This window comes from Pyrus communis, chromosome 13 (assembly GCF_041283825.1).
Source record: "Pyrus communis isolate YQ-2024b chromosome 13, ASM4128382v1, whole genome shotgun sequence".
NCBI classification, from domain to species: domain Eukaryota; kingdom Viridiplantae; phylum Streptophyta; class Magnoliopsida; order Rosales; family Rosaceae; genus Pyrus; species Pyrus communis.
In genome coordinates this window covers 3557005-3579960 of record NC_142577.1, presented here as the reverse complement: position 1 = coordinate 3579960, position 22956 = coordinate 3557005, and the positions used below count along the sequence as shown (strand labels likewise).

The 22956-nt window shown below is 36.9% G+C and overlaps 1 protein-coding gene and 2 pseudogenes across 1 annotated transcript; all 3 read left to right on the top strand.

The window, feature by feature from the left end:
- Positions 1–3833: 3833 nt before the first annotated feature.
- LOC137738507 (U4 spliceosomal RNA) lies at positions 3834–3954 on the top strand (annotated as a pseudogene).
- A 3799-nt stretch (positions 3955–7753) lies between these two features.
- LOC137737385 (very-long-chain aldehyde decarbonylase CER3) lies at positions 7754–15143 on the top strand. The gene is made up of 11 exons (XM_068476840.2): positions 7754–8527; positions 8659–8894; positions 9037–9275; positions 9626–9845; positions 11292–11419; positions 11656–11912; positions 12114–12221; positions 13568–13774; positions 14234–14344; positions 14562–14735; positions 14860–15143. Exons 1-11 carry the CDS (start codon positions 8477–8479, stop codon positions 15028–15030), a joined length of 1902 nt encoding a protein of 633 aa, XP_068332941.2. The 5' UTR covers positions 7754–8476; the 3' UTR covers positions 15031–15143.
- A 5749-nt stretch (positions 15144–20892) lies between these two features.
- On the top strand, positions 20893–21567 carry LOC148691608 (uncharacterized; annotated as a pseudogene).
- Positions 21568–22956: the final 1389 nt, after the last annotated feature.

Below are 22956 nucleotides of genomic sequence, written 5' to 3'. Positions count from 1 at the left end.
ACCCTGATAGAGTGACTTTGACATAATCAAAGATCAAGTACCTAACCACAAGACAGCTGTGATGCCTCAGGTCAAAGGACTACTTTGCATTATCCCAACCATGAGTTCTCATGTGACATGAATATGAGAACTCCTCGTTGATCGTGTTCAGTGAACTCATTCTCTATTGAGCACCTACATGCTTGTCTTGGTGTCACTCACACCAATGACTCGAGACTAGTCACTCTCCCTGAGAGAAGACACAGCATGTACTGATCTTAACGGACTGTCAATGCCCAATTGGCAATCCTATGATCAGGAACGTTTAGGATGTGTCTACGAAAGAATGGTCTCATGAATCTAACTTCTTTAGATCGCATTCTCCCAATCACATATTCCTTGGACTTATCGTTTAAGCATATAACATTTATATGAGACGGCTCAAACAATAATGTTTGCCCTTAATATTAAACTAGATTAGTTTAACATGTGAAATGTCCATAAAGTATCATCATATGATTGGTTTTAGGGCACATTTCCAACACATTGGGCATAAAGCCCGTGTCAACTTGGCCCAAAAGCCTGGTTTTGGGTAAGGTTCAAAAGGGTTTTGGGTTTCTAATGGGCTTGGGTTTGAAGGCCTGGCCCAAAGCCTTGGGCTAAAGGGCTTGGGCTCCGGGTGTGGGTTGATCGACCCGGTTCTCGTCGGGAACGAAGGCCAGAACCTCCTTAGCTTTGGTCGACGGTGATTTGACGATTTAACCTACGATTTACCAATTAAAAGGAAGATACGAGGGAGGGGAAAAAGTTTGTACCTTCGATTTGCCGTGAAACGGCCGGAGGTGGCCGAACTTGGGGCTTGAAGACCACAGGTTCACCGGGCATGGGTTCTCTATCTCGTCGAGCTTCACAGAGACAAGGGAGAGGGAGAAAGAGTTCGCTTGACAATGGTGGTGGAGTTGTGATCGTCACCGGTGGGAGTGGGTGTATGTGTAGAAGTTGGGGAGAGAGAGAGTATGTGCAAAAGAGGGAGAGAGAGTGAGTGAGCTGAGAGAGGGTTGGGAGTTTTAGAGAAAAGGAAAGAAAGTGAGGGGAGAGGAGTGGGGTGCCACGTGGCAGACAGGGGAGATGGGAACTGGGGATAAAACAGAGGGTGGGCCCTTTGGGCACACCATTTAACACCTAAAAGCAATATTTTAAACAAATAAAACTCAACCAAAGTGAAAATACGAAAATACCCTTCCGTTCCGTAAATTCCTGGATGGGTTGTTACAAGTTTTCAATTGCCTTAGACTTGCCTCAGAAACAGAAGAGAAACGTTTCTGCAATGTAACCCAAGCCTCAAGGGAAGTCTCACAATTCGTTATTTCAAAAAAATGCCTCCTTAGTTGTGGTAGCAATAAGCATGTTCATGATAGGTGTATCATGATCAACCCATTGTTGAAATGACTTACTGGTAGAATCAGGACATAGAAGACTACCATCAATATACCCAAGCAAATGATGTCCTTTCAACAATCATTGGATTTTAGCACTCCAAGACACATAATTTGTGTCACCCAATTTAATAGACATGAAATTAGAAATGTTGCGAAGAATACCTGTAGCTGAAGAGTCAGAGATAGGCATGATAAACTTGTACGATTGATGAATTCCAGACAAATGACAACTTCTCAATGGCGAGCGGAAATCGCAAAGTCTCAAAGATAAATCGCAAAGTCGACGAACCGAAGAATGAGTACCAAACGAAGCGTGTAGATGGCGAGATACGAAGAAATTAAACGCTGTTAAGCATATGGCTCACGATGATACCATGATCGAAACCATAAACCACCATGAATGTAACAGAGAAAGCTTGAAGATAAAAGCAAAGAGAGGAAGACTGATTTTCTTATTTATGTGAAGAATGAAAATTACAGACCTTATCCCTTCAGGATAGAATATATAGCTCATTACATAAAGCAAACTTATATTTACACCACTTAAACTATCTTAAGACAACACATCAGCTCACTTAAGCTGATGTGTCACTAGTGCTATCTTAATGTGGACATAGTCCAATTTTAAATGAATCATATTATATCTTGTTGTGTTCATGTGTGTTTGTGTGCTTTGATGATCAAATCTAAGTTGATTCAAGGTTAACTCATTTTGTGGATTAATAAGTATAATTTTTTAAAGTGAATATAGACACTTGTTTATAAGTTATATAATAAATTTAATTAAAAAATTTCCTAAGGCCCATACATTAGGCCTCTCCCAGCCACTCGATTACCACCTAGCAATTTTTAGAACATTAACAAATATACATACAAGGAAATTGTCAAAAATGACTTATTTTCTTAAACCAAAGATACACAAAACATACACACGCTATGCATAGCAATATGACATAAATAGGATTTTTAGACCTTGAAAGGACCTAATTGCTCTTGTATATAAATAGGTTATTTCCTCCTACCCAAAGGTCATTTGCACATTTCTCCGAAATCTCTCACCCAATTTCCAGCTCGAAGAACCCTAATCCACCTATCTTCTTCATCTAACAGCTCTCTCTCTCTCTGTCTCTCGCTCCTCACCTGCTGACCCCTGAGAAGTGCTGAGACTTTATTGGACCCTCATCCTCCCAAAGCCAATGTACCGCCACACCTATACTAGAGACAAGAAGAACAACCATTTTTTGGGGTTAGAAAGTAGCCATTTTTGTTCTCTGGTAAAAAACCAGCTACCATTTTTTAAGGATGAGAAGATGAACCCATCTGCATTTTTCAAATGCTTTTCACATTCCCATCCAGTTTTTCAGTCATCAATGCTTCAAAGATCTGGATGGGACTCTACAAGCTGAGGCTTTTAAGTTTCAATCTATACGGATATGCACATTTCCCATAAAGTTTCAATCTATATGGATATGCACATTTCTCACCTGGCAATTGGAAAAGAGGAAACATATTCCCTAGAAAGTGACGCGGCAGCTGGACCCAGATATTCAACATGAACCTGTTGTTGGTGAGTATTTTGGAGGGAGTCTTCGTGTATTTTGGTGGCAGCTGGACCCAGATATTCAAAATGAACCTCTTGCTGGTGAGTATTTTGGAGGGAGTCTTCGTGTATTTTGGTGAGTTTTGGAGCAAATCTTTGAGGAATGTGGTGAGTATTTTGCCTCTATTTTGAGAAATTATGTTTTGGGAAGAGTTAAAAATGAATCTACAGATGATAAGTGCAATGACGTCGGTTTTGTTGTGGATGTGCATCATGCAATTAACGACGCTGTTGGATATGTAGGGGTCTAGATTCTGAAAATCTCTTAAAGATCTGTAGTTTACAAATCTTTGACCTGAACCTAGATTATGGAAATCTCATTAAAAATCATCACTTTCCAGTGACATGCACACGATATACACATGATATGCTAACAGATCAGAGCCAACCAAAAAATCAGAGCTCACAATTCTCTCTTCAAAATATTAAAAAAAAAAAAAAAAAAAAAAAAAAAAGATGTCATCACCTGTGAGTTTTTACAATATATATTTGGGTATTTTCGTCATTTCATTTTTGTACATGGTATGCATTGATTGTACATGAGCGGTTTGTCTTATTTCAGTCCAAAAACTAAAAAAAATGTGTCATTTTTTGCAATTTCCCTATAAATATGCATAATGTTTAAGATAAAAAGTATCCAAGATGGAATTATCGACCTGCACACTAGGTGGTGATTACCATCGAATTATCTACCTCCAGTCAGCTTCAAATATTCTGCACCCCTTCTATATGTGCCCTCTCTCTGGCCTCTCTAACTTTTTGATACATGTCACATAACCTAAGACTATTTAGCTTTGTCAATTAGCACTAATATTATTTTTGCACTTTGGGCAATGACGCAGCTAATGAGTTTCTAACCGAAGCGTGTCTATTGCTGGTTGAAAACTAGCATTAATATTATTCTAAAAATATAAATAAATAAAATATAAAAAAATAAAAAAAGTTTAACAAAATAAAAAGCCCTGACCCAACCCTGAAAACCACCACTGATCTGTAACATATCTCCGTCTCTCTCCATCCAATCCCTTCAAATTGCAGCCGCCCGATTTTTTTTCCACCGAAGTACATGGGCTTGTAGACATGGAGGATCAGCACCGCAAGACCCGATGCCTTTAACTCAACATCCAAACTGAGTTTATGGGTTTTGAAAGTTTTAATTTTCTGATTAAGAAAAGGTATTAATTAGATATTTATGGAGATTAACGATGCTCCAGTGAAGTCAAAGATGGAGAACTGTGAAGTAATAGAGCAGATTGCAAGAGAGGAATTTGGATTATTTTATTAAGAAGATAACAGAGTTGGATTAGAGAGCTACCAGTGTTAAGTGGTGTTAAGTTTAGGGACATGTTTTAAAAAAGGGATGTGCTATCCACACATCCCTTTTTGTTTCTCACACTTCTTATCTATAAATTAGCTAGAGCAAGGGAAAAGAAGACAAGGGACCTAATCCAAGTGAGGTGCATTAAGGATGAGCATGAAAATGTTATTGCTACCATGAACACAGTCAAAGACAGATGGAGAGGTTATTTTTATAATCTCTTCAATGAAAGACATGAAATGAGTACTTCTTTGGGGGGGGGGGGGGTTGAGTAACTCAGATTGCATAGAATTGTTAACTAAAAATATGACTTTAGTTCCTGAAACTCAAGTTTCCTTACATAAAACCTGACATAGTTTTTTTACTTGAATAAAACTCATGACTAGGCTCCACATAAGCAAATTAATTAATTTTGTTTGCCTTTACACATTTTGCATTTAATTCTATGCAGATTTGAAGGGAGGGATTAATGAATAAAAAAAGCACTAATGTTATACTTTCCTTAAGATTTAGTAATTGTTTTTCAAATTTGCATATAATTAAACTTTTTAATTTAATCTTGTCATTTTCTTACCAAATGAAAATCTGAAGGGGCACTATAATATGACTTTTACATAACAAATATAGGTAAGTTATTTGGACATATGTATTAGTACTAAAATTTGCTTAGTTTATGTAATAATACATGCAAAATAATTTACCTATAACATGAAGAATGTTATTTGATTCCAGATTTCTTTTATTATTATTTTAATCTTTTAAAATTCAAAAATCTCAAATTTTTTATAAAATCTGTTTTAAATAATTAATTAAGAATTAGTTTAATTACAAATTAGTCAAAAAAATCCTTACGGAGGACGACCTTGGATTAGTGATTATACTACAATTTCCTTGTACTCTTGCAAGTAATTTATTTGATTTTAACCTTATTTGCGTAAGTAATAAAAATCCTATCACGAGCTTTAGTAAGTGATCATCTCCTACATATTTGATTCAGTTCCTAGTCAACATATTTGCAATTGGAAGATGATTGTGCGAGTTAGGAATGACACTAAAACTTTGCAAAAGGAATTGGTTGGGAAATCTTGAAACTTAAAAATTGCTTAAATTTTCCTTCATATATAAAGAGCTTAATTTCCATCCCTATGCTTTTAAGAGATGGATACTCAGTATTGTTTGACAATATGAGTTGTACTTTAAACTTGAACGGTCGTGTTATCTCTCATTGTAATATGATCGAGGTACTTTTTCACCTAGAGACTTGTAGTGGTTTTCACTGTATTGGGAGTAGGAATACCTCAAAACCCTAAAGAGCAAGAGAAAAGATTAATCAAGTTAAGATGTGACATCTTAAACTTGGACATGTGAACCTTGATAAGATTCGCAAGATGCCAAAAGATGAATATCTCATTAAGTAATAACCAAGTGGTCACTTATGAGTCTTGTTTAAAGGGAAAGATGTCCAATTCTCCCTTCACTGGGTCGAGAGAATGAGTCTCTCAGATATTAGGGTTAATCCACACTAATGTACATGTGGACCTATGTCTACCACATCAAGAAAAGGCTTCTCTACTACATCACATTGATCGATGATCACTCTTCGTTTGACTATATATATCTCATGAAACACAAGTCAAAATTTTTTGAAAGGTTCAAAGAATTCAAAAATGAAGTAGAGAATCAAGCTGAAAAACAAATAAAGGCCCTAATATCAGATTGATGGGATGAGTATCTGATTAATGAATTCCTAGATTACCTCAGAGTGTGGAATAGTATAACAGTGGACTCCACCAGAAACTTCTTAACTTAGTGGAGTTTTCTGAGCGGAGAAACCAAATGATTTCCGCTAATCTACCATTATCATTCTAGGAATATGCACTACAAACAACAATTTATTTGCTTAATAAAGTGCCTTCCAAATTTGTTTTACAGACGTCCCCAATATGAGATATGGCATGGCAGAAAGCCAAGTCTTAATTATTAATATTTGGAGTTGTTAAACATACATTAAGAAGATTCAAGATGACAAGCTCGTGCAAGATCAATCAAATGTTACCTTGTGGGGTATCCCAAACAAACTATGGGATATGAGTTCTACCATCCTGAAGACTAGAAAATATGTGTCACCAATACTGCTAAGCTTCAAAAGGATGATTTGTCAAAGAAGTTTGAAATAGAACAGTGGATATTAATGAGATTAATGACGAACCACAAACAACCACTCAACAAATTGACAACCATGCTCCTAAAGTCGTGTTCCACGTATATCTGAAAGGATCAACAACCCACCTCAAAGGTATTGTATGGATAAGAGTTTTGGAGAGTTGCAATTTCTTAGTGACAATGACATAAAGGAAGGCCATACAGACTACACTAATTAATGTCAACATTAATTAAAAAAAGGGCAAGAAGTCATAATCAAATATGAAATGGATTCCATGTGTTAAAATCAAGTCCGGATTCTAATAGACCTTCTACATGGTATAATACCAATTGGAAACAAATGGGTCTAGAGAATGATAGGCGCCAATGAGTACATGGAAACTTATAAGGCTAGACTAGTAGCGAAAGGTCACAAATAACAAGTGATTGACTATGAAGAAATCTTCTCTTATGTAGCCATGATTAAGTCCATCCAGATTTGCTTGCTATAGCTGCATACTATGATTAAGAGATCTAGCAAATGGATGTGAACACAGCCTTTCTGAATGACTACCTAGAGGAAAAGCTCTATATATATGACTCAACCTGAAGGCTCCATGTCCAAGTTTGAAAAGACTAAATTATGCAAGCTTCAAAGATCTATTTATGGACTCAAGCAAGCTAAACGATTTATCTTTCATCGCACTCTGTGTGGAGAATTTTCACGCTTAGCATGTGCACAACACAATTTGGGTGACCTGAAGCACGTGTGGTTGTTAAACTTCACAAGCGGAACAATCTGAACTTATTTATATCATGATGAGAAAGTTGATTGTATACCATAAATCCAATTGGTAATATATAGAGTAACTCAACTACTTATAACATATACATGCAAAGTCCATTCTTTTGCAATGCCGAATTCAGATTCTAGAAAATTAGGGATTATTGGATGACAAATCTAGTGTGACGGTTTACTTAGTGCATGCTAATGTTACGATTGATGATGTCACAAGAGTTGATAAGGAAATTACGAAGAAAGGCCCACAAGGGGAAACTGGTTGGGTACTGCCAAGCTTCCCAACCGTATGAGGCATTAAATTTGGTTGTGGGATTATTAGGCCATGATTACGAAAAAAATTTAGTTATGACGAGAACACAGATGATCCATCATATGTTTTTATGTAAGTGGTGGAAAATTTTAATTTTTAAGTTATTACCTTTTAACACACATATCCTACCATTTATATACAAACACGTGGTGTACCGCCTCGTATGACGGTCACACTGAAAAATCTTTCCATGACTACACAGCCTCTACAGCTGTGTCAGTTTGATAAATATACATGGTGTGTTGTGTTGTGAAAATGCCATCCAACGCGTAGAAATTCGCACACCGTGGAAGAAAAACATAAAGGCCCTGAACCGTTGAGGTGGTGACTGACGACCGTCCAAGCGAATTGCCTGCCTGACCGACCTATAACAACGACAAAATATTTATCAGACAAACGGGGAGAGAGAGAGAGAGAGAGAGAGAGAGAGTGATCATAAATTAAGATCTCTAACTGTATTGGATGTGATACTCTCCCGCCCTCCCTATTCTTTCTTCTATATAACAAGCCAAGCTCCAGCCCTACCAACATATACGGATATCTTCAATATCTTCCAGAGAGAGAGAGAGAGAGAGATCTAGAGAGAGAGAGAGATCAGATTAATTTAAATAGTTGAGGAGGCAACAACCACTCATACACAATTGCTGCTAGGTAGCTTGGCAATTTCATTACGCAAATTAAGTGGTGAATGTTGCCTCCCTCCTCTCTTGCAGTACATCTTTTTTGTGATTATCTTGCTAGCTACCTTGTCTAGCCTTGCGAGATTTTCTGGAAAGCTCTTTCTTTCACATCAACAACCAACTAGTCATCCTCAGGAATTTGGGAAGATCGATCAGAAGCGTTTACATTATACATACATACATACAAAAGATTTAGGGAAATTAATATGGGTGCTCCTTTGTCTGCTTGGCCTTGGGAATACCTAGGCTCCTTCAAGGTATGTATACACTACTTACCTTTCTTTTGTTTTTCCTGTAATTTTGTATTTCTATTACATATTAGATTCAGAATAATTAATTGGTACTGATACATATACGTATATATGGGATTTGGATGAAATAATTACAGTATGTACTGTTCGGACCTTTGATCGGAAAAGTCTTGTATTCAATAATCCATGAGAAAGAGGATCCCCTCACACTACTCACCAGCAGCCGGTGTCTCCATATTCTCCTTCTATGCATACTTCGAGCCGTAATTCACCAGCTATGGTCTAGTTACACCAACATGCTCTTCCTCACAAGAAATCGCCGGATCATCCAACAGGGGGTTGATTTCAAGCAGATTGACAAAGAATGGCACTGGTGATCCATTCATTCTTTCGTCTTTTACCTTAATTACTCACTGTAATTTATAAACTTGGATCCGTTTAATGAATTAGATGTTTGATCTGCTATTTTTTGTGTTTTTTTATTTTTTTTTATTTTTTATTTTTTTATATGGCAGGGATAACTTCATAATTCTTCACGGTCTGATTGCCTCCATTGTCTGCTGTTTAGTGCCATCATCTCTGCAAAACCTACCCTTGTGGAATACAAGAGGATTTATTACCACTCTGGTACTTCACGTGGGAGTTTCGGAACCTTTATATTACTGGGTGCACAAACGTTTTCACAGCAACAACTACTTTTTTGACAATTACCATTCACTTCACCATTCATCTCCAGTACCACAGACCTCTACCGGTAGGTTGGACACCATTAATATTTAACTACTTACCACCAAACTCATCTATCATTCTGATCAACATGTCCTATCCCCATACCCTTTCATTTATTTTTTGGGATCTTCTACGCTATCCTCAAGTAACCCGCTGTTTTAACTCTTAGATCTTTATTTAAAAATACGAAAATTGAGATCTAATAATTAAAACAGCAGGAATATCTCTTACATGAGCATCCTAGAATTTTGCTCCCAGTGCTTTCTTCATTTTTTTTTTTTTTTTTTTTTTTTTTTTGTCAAACTTTCTTCATTTCATTTGCAGTTATATATTAATTTTTATCATTTTTTTGTTTTGTTTTTTTTATTTATGCAGCTGGAAATGCAACCCTGTTGGAACATCTGATATTGAGCGTAACTATTGGAATTCCAGTTTTTGGTACGAATCTGATGGGTTTTGGATCAGTGTGCATGATCTATGGCTACGTTTTGGTTTTTGATTTTCTGAGATGTTTGGGGCATTCCAATGTTGAGGTCTTTCCTCATCAACTCTTTGAGAAAAAACCGTTCCTCAGATATCTTCTCTATACTCCAACGTAAGCAATTACCCCACTACACGGCGTACACACACATATAATATATACATACACACACACATACACAAATATATTCATACACATATATATATATATATAGGTTCTCATCCTTCCTTTTGCTATTCTATTGATTAAAATCTTATTCATTTTCAATTTTTGATCAAGGTCCTTGGGTATTAATATCATTAATTTTTTCAATAATAATTTTTTTTTTATTTCTAAATATATTCATTTAATGTTAAAAATGTTACAATTAGGATATTTATATTTATGACTAAATTTTTTATCATATACTTTTATTTTTAGTTTGTACCCATTTTTAATTTGTAATTCTTTTTGAATTTGTACCAATTTTCTTTTCAGTTTTAATTTGTACCCATATTTTTTTTTGTGCCCATATTTTTTAAGGTTTATTTGTATTTGTACCCATATATTTTTTTTATATGTATTTTTTATTTTTGCTAAATGTACCCATATACTTTTTTATTTATACTTTTTATTTTTGCTAAATGTACCCATGCTAATTATATGTACCTATTCATGTAAAACTTTTTATTTTGTTATATGTAAAATGTACTCTTTTTTTATATATAAATCTATTCAATTTTTTTTAATCCATTTTTAAACTTATATGGGTACATTCTTTTTTCATTGATTTTAAAATGTATTCATATCAAGTTTAATCGAAGAAATTTACTAATGTTATTAAGCCTAATTTTTTTTTTTTTTTTTTTTTTTTGTGATTTTGAAGAATGTACCCATGTTTTGATACAATAATTTTTTTGGTTAATCTTGATGAATGTACCCATGTTTATATCTATATAAACACACACAATAGTATATTTATATTTTAATATTTTTAATCCCACAAATTATGGTTTTTTATTTAAAATATCATTTATATAAACAATTAAAATTTCTAATTTTTAATTTAAAAAATATAGGAACGTACATAGAAATAAATTATCACATTGATTTCAGAGACCTTGATAAAAAATTAAAAACCAACAAGGTTTCAATCAAAGAATATTTATAGCTAAGGACCGCATCCAAAGTCTCCTATATATATATATATATATTACTAAGAGTGTTGATAATGTTATGCCAAAAAACCAAAAACATCATTAATCTAAATAACAACAAGTGATTGTTACAACGTATGCCATGATTCAATATAATATATATATATATATATATATATATCCTTTTTTTTTTTTAATACCCAAAGAAGAAGCCTAATCACATTCAATACGTACTATCGACTCAAAATTAGTATTTTGAAGCTGTAATTATGGCATATGGATATGCAGATACGTAATAAATGAGTTGGATTTCTAATTATGGTGATTCCAACACAAAATTAGTATTTTGAAGCAGTAATTATACTTAACAAAACTCTTTTTTTAACTTGTTTTGTTTTCCTCCTTATGGCATATGGATATGCAGATACCACAGCCTGCACCATACTGAAATGGACACCAACTTCTGCCTTTTCATGCCTCTCTTTGATGCACTGGGGAAGACACTAAACGCGAAATCCTGGGGACTACAGAAAGAGATTAGCTTAAATGCAGGTGGGTACGAGTAATTATTTAACAGCTAATTTGAATATCCCAATTTGTGGATAAGATTTTGACATTGACATGCTAAATATCTTCCAAAATAATACGGCCCTGCATACATAATGCTTTGACAAAGGCTGACTGAACGTATGTGCCTCTCCTGCAGCCATACATTTTCACATCATGCAATTCAGTGACGCCCGTATAACAATTAATGCATTGACAATGAATAATAATGATGCCTGCAGGTAAAAATGGCAAGGCACCGGATTTCGTTTTCCTCGCGCATGTGGTGGATCTGTCGTCGTCTTTGCACGTGCCGTTTGTTTTCCGATCATTCTCATCGATTCCATTCTCAATGAGACTCTTCTTAGTGTTTGGTTGGCTTCCAGGCATTGTAGCCATGCTAGCAATGTGGGCATGGGCTAAAACTTTCCTGATTTCTTTTTACAACCTCAGAGGCCGCTTGCACCAGACATGGGCTGTGCCTCGATACGGCTTTCAGGTTTGCTCTCTTATATAACTTTTTTGCTACATTCAAAAGTGTTTTCTTGTCAATCGTTCGTATTGTGAATCTGAACGATTTATCAACTTGAATCTTATCTGAACGCGTTTTGTATATAAACATTAGCCTAACTAGGCTATAATTACTAGTTAATTTTATTGCGATACTGATAATCGGAAGAATTTGCGGTTTACTTTGCAGTATTTTTTACCATTTGCTCTAGATGGCATCAATAATCAAATAGAGCAAGCAATCCTTAGAGCTGATAGAATGGGGGTCAAGGTCATCAGCCTTGCAGCATTAAATAAGGTTGGTATCCCAATTCCTTTCCTATTTATTAACCCTTTTGTTTGGAAGTGCAGATTCAATGCAGATCTGATGAGCTCTGATTGTGGTTGTTGGCCTTACCAATATTAATTCTGAATAAAATTTTGGTTGTTGTTCATTTAAAACTAAGTAGTGTAAATGTAGTTAGACCTTTCACTTGAATTAGTTGAGAGTAGAGGCGACATTGAATCAATATCATGTTATGATCTGTTAAAACTAAAACACCCCACACCAACGGCATGCACATGTTTTCTGCTCCGTTTTGGGTCATGCACATAGTCATTCTTATTTAACACTCGATCAACCAAGTTCATTCAATCTAAAAACTCAAAATTTTAGGGTGCTTCGGAGTGAGATATTTTGGGTATTTTATCAGTTAAATCTTGGTTTTTGTATTTTAAACAAAAATCTAACTGTTAAAACACAAGAAGTATATCATACTCCAGAGTATCATAGAAAATCTCAAATTGGAATCCCCCAAATTAAGCTGTTAATCGAAACAAAAGAAAGAATTCCTTTGGCATGCTTAAAGGGGGAAAGTACCTAAAATTGTTCTCATATGAAAATAGATAAAGATAGATGTAGAATGTGAAAAACATGCATATTGATGTGGTTAACTTATTAAATTATTTATTATTACCCAAACCTAATTGCATTCACGTTTATGGAGATATCCAGTTAGAGAGGTCACATCCTCCCACAATTGCGGCCAAGTAAGAATAATATTTGGCTACTCAAATATGAGTAGGAATTCTTACTCAAAATTCTTAGTGTTTTAATCAGAGAGATTTGTGCTTATGATCGGAACCATTCATATCATCTCTGCAAAAAAAATATTATTTTAAAACTAAGGTCGTTTAGTCAATATATTGTAACAAATACATAAACGGTTCATAATTCTTTTACCAATACCGCTCATTTGTTTTTAAACAGTTTGATGACTAAACAACCTTAGTTTTAATTCATTTTTTTGCAGAGACGATCTTTATAGGGTGATTTATAATATAAACGATTTTGATTATAAACACGAAGTTCTATAAATTGAGAACGAACAATTTTGAGAAATTTTGAGTAAGAGTTTCTACTCATTTTTGAGTAGCCAAGTATTAATCGGCAAGTAAATATACATGAATGGGGGGTTGTTGAGGGCCAAATTATATTAAGCTAAAATTTCGCAATTTTAGTTGTGGTAACAATCAAATCATAATTGTAAACTGTTATTGGATCAAATTTGGGGATTGTATTGTATATTTACTCATATAACTGCAGCAAACCCATGCAATTTGTGCTTGTGTATATTTATTAATATTAATGTGGTGGGCATGCAGAACGAAGGACTGAATGGGGGCGGAACGCTTTTTGTGAACAAGCATCCAGACCTTAGAGTTCGAGTGGTCCATGGAAACACATTAACTGCTGCTGTCATTCTCAACGAGATTCCAAAGGATGTCAAGGAGGTTTTTCTTAGTGGTGCTACCTCCAAGCTTGGAAGAGCTATTGCCCTCTATCTTTGCCGTAGGAGAGTACGCGTTCTGGTGAGTATATGTTTTCCATTTTCAGTTCACCATCTTTACTTATGCAGACGACGATGATTGTGTGGTAATGTTAAGTTTTGGAGTTCTTGTGTAAAAAAACATTTTCTTGTCAAAAGTAAATTAATTGCTCGCATAAATGATTTTATGAAGAATCTAATATAAGAGCAAGCTGCCCAGCTTGAATCTACATGTGTGTGTGTGTGTGTGTCTATATATATATAGTTTTTATGGGTTAATTATTAAATCGATCTATATGCTGTTAGGATACCATACCAGATGGCACAATAAGATAGTGACAAGTGTACAAAGGTTGTTAATAGTTAGTTGTTAGTAATAGTATCTTGTAAAAGAAGAAAGGCAGTTAATGAAATTGTACTTGGTGTTCTGTTATCTTATCACTCTGTACAATCATAGAAGATGTAGAGCAGGTTCTAACATGTGCATATACCCATGGTGCAGATGCTGACTCTGTCAACGGAAAGATTTCAAAAAATTCAGAAGGAAGCGCCAGCAGATTATCAACAATACCTTGTGCAAGTAACAAAGTACCAAGCCGCGCAAAATTGCAAGGTAAGCGAATGGTGTACACATTGTCTGTAATTAAACTTAGGGCACCTTTAGACAATCGTACATACAAATTACGTTTTCTACAGTTTTAACCCTAAACCCTAAACATTTTGGTCGAATCAGTGAGTTACTGTTATGCACTTTGGAATGTTTTGTTATCAAGAAACAAGCAAGCAAAGAGCCTTAGTTGTGAATCTAAACCTTATATGAATTATGGCAGACATGGATTGTGGGGAAATGGATCACACCAAGAGAGCAACGTTGGGCCCCAAGTGGAACTCATTTCCATCAGTTCGTGGTTCCACCCATCTTGCAGTTTAGAAAAGACTGCACTTACGGTGATCTTGCAGCCATGAGGTTACCTGATGACGTTGAAGGCCTTGGCATCTGCGAGGTAACTAAATTAACCTCTTTACTTAATTAATTAATCAATTATCTCCTGTAGAACATCTTGATATATATTAATTGATTAAATTATTATATTGTTAATTTAATTTTTGGTAATATGCGACATGCAGTACACGATGGACAGAGGAGTAGTGCATGCATGCCATGCGGGAGGCGTTGTTCATTACCTGGAAGGTTGGAATCACCACGAAGTCGGGGCTCTGGATGTTGACAGAATCGACCTTGTATGGAATGCTGCTCTTAAACACGGTTTAAAGCCTGTTTCATCGAAGCCAACTTAATTTACTGTTTCATACACCGGAGTCATGTATTAAAGCTTTGGGTTGTGTGACATATGCACTACTGGATATTTATTTATACCTCAATGCAGCAAAAGCATCCATTTCTATTTTAATTTTATTTTTAACATGCAACTTTACTCATGCACCTGAGTTCCTAATATTTGATCAATTCTTTTTTCATATCGCAGAATATATATTTCATATGAATCTTGAGTCTCTGTGTTAAGGAAGCTTTCACAAGAAAGTAACATTTCAAAAATTTAAAGTGAGACTGATTTGTGATTTTGGCCTATAATAACCTAAAACGGTGCATTAACCTACTATATATATAGTAACCTAAAACCACAACTACAAAATTTGTATTTTACTAGCCTTCCTACACTTGTAGAAAAAACTGCTTGTGCGACAAAACTTTAAGCGACGAAGTATATTTCGTCGCCTAAGTAAGCTTTGCACGACAAAAAAGGGGTTCAACGCACCAAATGTTCACGAAATAAAAAACAAAAATTTTACGCGACGAAGAGATTCATCGCTCAACAGGTGTTTGCCGAAGACCTAGATTATTCATCACGCAAACTCTAACAAAATGAGGATTTGGCGTTATTTTTTATGCGACAAACGAATTTCTTGCACGAGAAATACTTAGTTGCCCTGGATGAACTGCGAGACGAACCTCCTTCAAGCTTCGCCGTGCAAATTGTCTAAAATGGTCAGTGAGACAATAATGGCAAAAAAATAAATGCTACGAAGAAGAAACTTTCGGCGATGAAGGCATGCATAAAGAAGAATGTAGGGGTAAGAGTAAAACTTACCCTAGCCTAGAGATCAAAGGCAAGGGCCACCTGCTTGTGGGTGTTCCCCGCAACGCCCCCCACAGCATCCGCAACCCTTTCCCCTCGAAGGATTCCCCTATAGATGTTTTAGAAAGGAATTAATCTCCCGGGGGAGGCGTCCCCAGAGCGTGCGACCGTCACCATGTATGGTCGGGCTTGACCCCTCTAACTGCAGTGGAGCAGAAAGGCTAACCGCCAAGCTAATAGAGACAGGAGCATCTAAGTCTCCAGCTGCCAGACTTTTTAATGCGGGGAGGAAAACGAAGAGAGGATTATTGAAATCTCAAGCACAACTAGACCCAAGGAACATATAGAGAACTAGTCTCTGTTTATTCAAAATATATCATCCCCCCTTCCTTAACAATTCTAGCTTTTTAATAGGCCTAGCAATAACCTAATTAAACACTAGCACAACTTCCTAGTCCACTACAACATAAGAAATAATAATCACCAAGTTCCAACCAAACAACTAAAAAACACAATATTCTAAAGACTTGATTACTAGGGATGTTAACTAGATTTGAAAACTTAAAGGACCATCCCGAATATCAAGATCCCTACTTAATCAACCTCCTTAATGCACTGCATTTGACTCCTCTGCTTGGAAAGAATTCGACCTCGAATTCAAGTCATGGGTTGAAGAGAATCCCAAGCCTCATAATTTGTTTCTTGACCCCTTTCATTTGAAATTGGTGTCGTCCACTCCAATAAAAAAGATAGTTAGAATATTTGCTTGTTATTGGATTGCAAAAATCCTCTCTATCTTATTTGGCTTTGCCACCCAAAGATTCCTTTCACCATATTTCATCTCATTAACAAGATCAACTAGTTTTTCGGGCAACTTCACACTAAAGGCATAAGCTCCAATAAAATCAACTTGTTCACTAATGCAATTTACCTTGGTATGGAGCTCACAAATGGCTCTCTCATATTCAATTGCACGTTCAAGAACTCTACCAATCATATCAACAAAGTTGACAGAACCTTCATCAACCTCATCAAGCAATTCGAAAAACTCCTTCGCATCCACATGAACAGCTAGCGAATTCTTTGCTTCAACTCCACAAAATGCATCGATCCCAAATTGTTCAGTTTGCTTCCTAGAACACAATTCATAATCATCTTCAAGGCAACAATCAAATAGTGGTGGTAGATTTACATTCAACGAATCTGACACACCAAAATAACCTCCACAACTTGAAATCATTCAAAATACATCATCCCCCTTCCTTAACAATTCTAGCCTTTTAATAGGCTTAGCAACAAACTAATTAAACACTAGCACAACTTCCTAGTCCACTGCAACATAAGAAATAATAATCACCAAGCTCCAACCAAACCACTAAAAAACACAATATTCTAAATACTTGATTACTAGGGATATTAATGAAGGAAATATTTGTGAAAACTAGTTCATTTGAGCAACATCTATGCATGCAATTAACAATTAAAAGGCAGAATCATGCTTGTATGCACTCAAAAATAAAACTTTACCCATGAAATTCAAGGCCTGGTGAGTATGGTGAACCAAGACTCAACTCAAGAACAAAGTGAGTTGAGAAATATTATACCTTTGTTGATTCCTCTTTGCATAAGTAAAGGCTAATCACCCAATAGATAGGGCCTTCATCCCTTACTTCTTAGCTCCATGGATTTCTTGGATGAGGATGGTAGAATGGATTCTCCAAGTTCCCAAAATAGAGAACCTCTAGTCTCCACACCAAGGAGAGCATTGATGAAGAGATGAGTGACCTACAGGAAGTAAGATTGCTAGCTAATTTCCTCTAGGGTGGCTGGCCTCTTAGAGGGAAAAGAGAGCTTTGTGTTCTCATCTTTTCTCCAAAAGAAACCCTAATGATGAAATGTTATAAAGTTCTTTATATAGTCCCTTCAATTAAGTGACAAAAGAACCAAAACCCTTCATCCTATAATGTAGCCGGCCTTAAGGATTCATTGGGCTTTCAAGCCCTTTGTGTTTTCAAGTTGTCATACAACTTGAGTTAATGGGTTTGACATTCAAATCCCAATGGGCATTGCGGCCCAAAACTAACCCAAGGTCTATTACCAACTTATTCGTTTGATTAATTAACATATTAATTAATCATAGCCATAAATAATTAAACCATTTAATTATCCTTACTCATCTCCGTTGTTTCTTCAATCTCTACCTTACATGGTGTACGATCCATTAGGTTCCTTTTAGCGAGGTAGTGGGCGATTAGAACTCTTCAAATCAATTGTGAATTGAAACATCCTTGAAATTCTCTCTTTAGTGAGTATACACCTATAAGGCTTCCACAAACCATAAGTGACACCTAGCAGTATGTTGATGTACAAAATCGGCTAGGACTTTGGTACAACAGAAAGTGTGAGGTTTATGACCTTCGCTAGGTTGCTCTGGTCATTAGTGTGGATAAGTATGTAAATGAATAGAGATAGGGAAGCAAACAACACAAGATGTACGTGGTTCACCCAGATTGGCTACGTCCACGGAGTAGAGGAGTTCTCATTAGTTGTGAAGGGTTTACACAAATACATAGGTTCAAGCTCTCTTTTAGTGAGTTCTAGTGAATAGTTTAGTACAAATGACATTTGGGATTATTGTGGGGAGAATGATCTCCTTTTATAGAAGAGAGTTTCTAGCTTTGTTCTGACATTGACATGTGTCGTGTTGTGATTGGCCTCTGATATCAACACGTGTCGCGCTGTGATTGGCTTCTGATACCGACATGTATCAAGTTGTGATTGGCCTCCTGGTTGGAGGAAAAGTCTTATGGGTCCTTGACGGTATGATGTTGACCGATGTTTAGTAGTTTCGGGATTGGTCAAATATGGTACAAACAGTGTTTCCCTAAGTTCCCGAGTGAGGGAAGCTCCTCGGTTGGGGACTTGCAAGATCCAAGCCATTGAGTAATCACTAAACTTCCAAGTATCGAAGTGTGGTGTCGCCTTCACTTGCCTTCTCTGTCCTGTAAGTAGATGTGGCATCTTCTCTTGGAAGTACTTTTCCTTCATCCAAGAGTGGTATCTTTGGTTGGCGTTGACGCACAAGGTAATGTATCATTTTCAATTGAAGCTTACTTGTAGTTTCGGGTTTGGTCAAGTGCGATACAAACCATATAGTAGGAGTCCCCCAAGTCTCTAAGCGAGGAGATCTGCCGAAGGAGGTGACAGACAAGGTAAGCAATCAGAGTTCCAAGCAATCAGTCTCAGATCGGTAGGTTGATCTTGGGTTCCGGCTGATTATACTCATTCTCCCTGTCTATCATTTAGCAATAAGGATAAAGAGAAGAAACAGGGAGAAGAGATGATATGAGGTACTTTTGTTTTTGGAGAAAACGGACAAATCGGCACGTGCTTTGTTGTACTTGACTTTCCATAGGTGTATTCTTGAACTAGGCTGGAGGGTTTTCTAGTTTCCTCCAAAGGAACGAGCCGACTCCAGAATTTGAGGGTCAAAACAAGTCCGTTAGACCTGGAGTATGCTCAATCCTGATGATATGGGATACTTTTGCTGTTTGACAAAGTAGTAGATGTGGTATGGCGAAGCTTTGTTCTTCGACGACGGTGCTAGCAAAAGGCTATTGAGGCTTCTCGATCTCTTCAATTAGAGAAATGATGCCGAGCTTGGATTTAACTTAGGCTCTTCCGTCTGGATTGTGAGGTTCCACAAGGAAGGGCGGCATGCTGTAGTGATATGTTCTAGCTCGCCGCTGAACCTTCTGCTTCAATCTTTTGTATAGCAGAAATGGTGCGCAACCTTTGCATTTAAATGGTCCTTCAGAGCACTACTTCTCAGTGACTCATCCATGCTTGGCAGCTTCAGTGTAAAGAGCCAATATCGTACCAACTATTCTGAGGTATTTGCCGAAGGAATTCATGACCTTGACAACAGTTGAGGATGAGTACTCGAGAGCAATGCTAGGCAAGCGACCAGGCAAAGGTTCCGAGCAATCAGTTCTAGATCGGAAGTTTGATTTCAGGTTCCGACTGATTGCATTCTTTCTCCTTGTCCTGCAGGTAAGAGCAAGGGCAAAGGAAAAGATAAGGAAAAAGCATGATATGGGATACTCTTTCTTTCAACCCTGATGATATGAGATATTCTTGCTCTGATATGGTTGGTTGGCATGGATATTATCGAAGGAGAAGAGAACGGAGTATTTCGAGAGGCTAGATTGGGAATGCCATTTTGGATCTGGGGAAGGGTTGAGCAGTTTTTTGGTTTGGCAGGTCTGCCTGGCTATGGAGGATGAAGGTCGACGTATATAGGAATTGTCCCAACAGCGAGTGGTAATGCTGTTCCTTTACCCTTCTCAGTCAAAGCAATGTAGTGGTCGCTGCAAGGTTCACGTGTTTTAACTTTGTCAGAGCACTTTGAAAAAGTGGTTTGTGGTATCCAGAAAGCTGATGTTGCGTGTCAGAATTGTGGACAAATTTTATCCAATGAAATCCGACTTCTCGAAGTTCAGGGAGCGGTGCCTCTTCGATTTCTGAGCAGGCAATTTTGTTGGGGATATGGTTCTCGAGATTCGGAGAGCAGTGCTTCTTCGATTTCTGGGAAAGCAATCCTATTGGGAGTGTTTTCTCAGATGTGAAGCATTTTTGCAAGTCTGCTTTGCCACGGAGCACAGAGGTTGACACACATAAGGATTTTCCAATAATCAAGCAGTGGTGCTATTCCTTTATCCTTGTGGGTAATAGTAGACTAACTGGGCCTTCAACATTTACCTATCTTAACTTTGTCAGAGTTCTTTGGCAAAGTTTTCCTTGGTATCCGAGGAGCTGATGTCGCGTGTGGAGATTGCTAATAACTTTTAACCCAGGAAATCCGCTTCTTGATATTTGGAGAGTGGTGCCTCTTCGATTTTTGAACAAGCAGCCCTATTGAAGATCTGGCTCTTTCTTTTATAGGAGCACCAATTAAGTTCAAGGAGTCTGTTCTGAAAGTTATTACTTGTAGGAATTTTCCCCTTATCTTTGTACTTCTGAGACTTATTGTACTTCATTTTTTTCTTCATCTTTTCTGAGAATGTTTGGCCCTTCCGACCGTTGTTTGGACTTGAATGCTGTAAAAGAGGTAGCCATGTCTCCTCAAGATAACATATGGCGCCCATCCTTCTTATCTCCTACTGGTCCCCTTACTATTGGGGATTCTTTGATGAAGAATGATATGACCGCTGCAGTGGTGGCCAAGAATCTTCTTACTCCCAAAGACAACAGACTACTTTTCAAACGGTTCGATGAGTTGGCTGTTAAGGATTCTCTGGCTTTCACTGTTCAATGTGCAGGTTCTGTGTCTAATATGGCCTAACGCCTATTTGCTCGAACCCGCCAAGTTGAATCGTTGGTGGCTGAAGTGATAAGTCTCAAACAGGAGATCAAAGGGCTTAAGCACGAGAATAGACAGTTGCACATGCTCGCACATAGCTATGCTACAATCATGAAGAGAAAGCTTGACCAGTTACAGGAATCCGAGGGTCAGATTTTAAATGATCATCAGAGGTTTGTGAGTTTGTTCAAAAGGCATTTGTTGCCTTCGTCCTCTGGGACTGTACCACATACTGAAGCTCCAAATGATCAACCTCTGGTGCCTCCTCTTTCTGGGGTTCTGCCCAATACTGAGGCTCCAAATAATCACCCTCCGGTGCCTCCCATTTCTGGGGCTTTGTCGAGTGTTGAGACTTCTCCTGAGTAGCCTTTGTGAAGGCGCCCTCCTATTTGTTTGTTTTGATTCATGTGTATGCACGTATTTGTAATTTATTGAAGATATCAATAAATAAGCTTTACTTCATTCAACGTGTTGTGTTAAATACACTAAGGTATCCTTCACTAAGTTCTTTGAATTTTTTATTTTGTTGAAGTTTGCATGTTGAAACTTCATGGGTGGACCCTGTGGGTTGAAATAGTGCTCCCTTAATTTCTTGAGTGAGGGAAACTTCTCGGTTGGGGACTTGAAAAATCCAAGGCACTGAGTAGTTGCGAAATTTCTGAGTACCAAGGTGTAGTGGTATATGGTAGGAGTCGCCCAAGTGTCTGGTCGAGGGAGGTGTCTTGCTAGTAGGCAATTTTCCAAACAAAACTTCAACATTTTCCTTTCTAAGTGGTTGCCTAAAACTCCTCATTCATATATATTTGGTATGAAAGTTGTTAGGCCCAAAGAAGGGGAGGCCTAGGCTCAATTTTTTTTTTTTTTTTGAATTTTCAAAAAAAATTTTTTTTATTTTTATTTTTTTTTGAATTTTTGAAATTTCGAAATTATTTATTTATTTATTTTTAGTTTTTATTTTTAATGGTGAAGCTTTGATGTTGAAGTTTTGTAGGTGAAGCTTTTGTGTTGAAGCTTTGTAGGTGAAGCTTTTGTGTTGAAGCTTTGTAGGTGAAGTTTTGGTGTTGAAGCTTTTGTGTTGAAGCTTTGTGTTGAAGCTTTTGTGTTGAAGCTTTGTAGGTGAAGTTTTGGTGTTGAAGCTTTTGTGTTGAAGCTTTGTGTTGAAGCTTTGAAGCTTTGTGTTGAAGCTTTGTAGGTGAAGTTTTGGTGTTGAAGCTTTTGTGTTGAAGCTTTGTGTTGAAGCTTTGTAGGTGAAGCTTTTGTGTTGAAGCTTTGTAGTTGAGAGTTGAACCTTTGTAGTAAAACTTTGGTGTTGAAGCTTTGTAGTTGAGAGTTGAACCTTTGTAGGTGAAACTTTGGTGTTGAAGCTTTAGTGTTGAAGCTTTTGTATTGAAACTTTGTAGTTGAAGCTTTTGTATTGAAGTTTTTGTGTTGAAGCTTTGGTGTTGAAGCTTTTGTGTTGAAGCTTTGTAGGTGAAGCTTTTGTCTTGAAGTTTTGTAGGTGAAGCTCTTGTGTTGAAACTTTGTAGGTGAAGCTTTTGTCTTGAAGCTTTGTTGGGCACCATAAATTGATTTTGCTTCACACTATCTTGATCAAGAGTGTGTGAAGCTTTTGAGATTGTAGTTGCCCTTCACTTGTTGAAGCTTTTGTTGGCACCATAAATTGATTTTGCTTCACACTATCTTGATCAAGAGTGTGTGAGGCTTTTGACATTTGTTGTTTCCCTTCACTTGTTGAAGCTTTTGTTGGCACCATAAGTTGGTTTT

What these genes read in the sequence shown, in the direction of transcription:
- LOC137737385 (XM_068476840.2), top strand. Translation starts at nt 8,477, where the DNA reads ATGGGTGCTCCTTTGTCTGCTTGGCCTTGGGAATACCTAGGCTCCTTC. An exon ending in AGAGATTAGCTTAAATGCAG is followed by an intron (nt 11,420 to 11,655) that starts GTGGGTACGAGT and finishes TGATGCCTGCAG; the next exon opens with GTAAAAATGGCAAGGCACCG. An exon ending in AAGGCCTTGGCATCTGCGAG is followed by an intron (nt 14,736 to 14,859) that starts GTAACTAAATTA and finishes TGCGACATGCAG; the next exon opens with TACACGATGGACAGAGGAGT.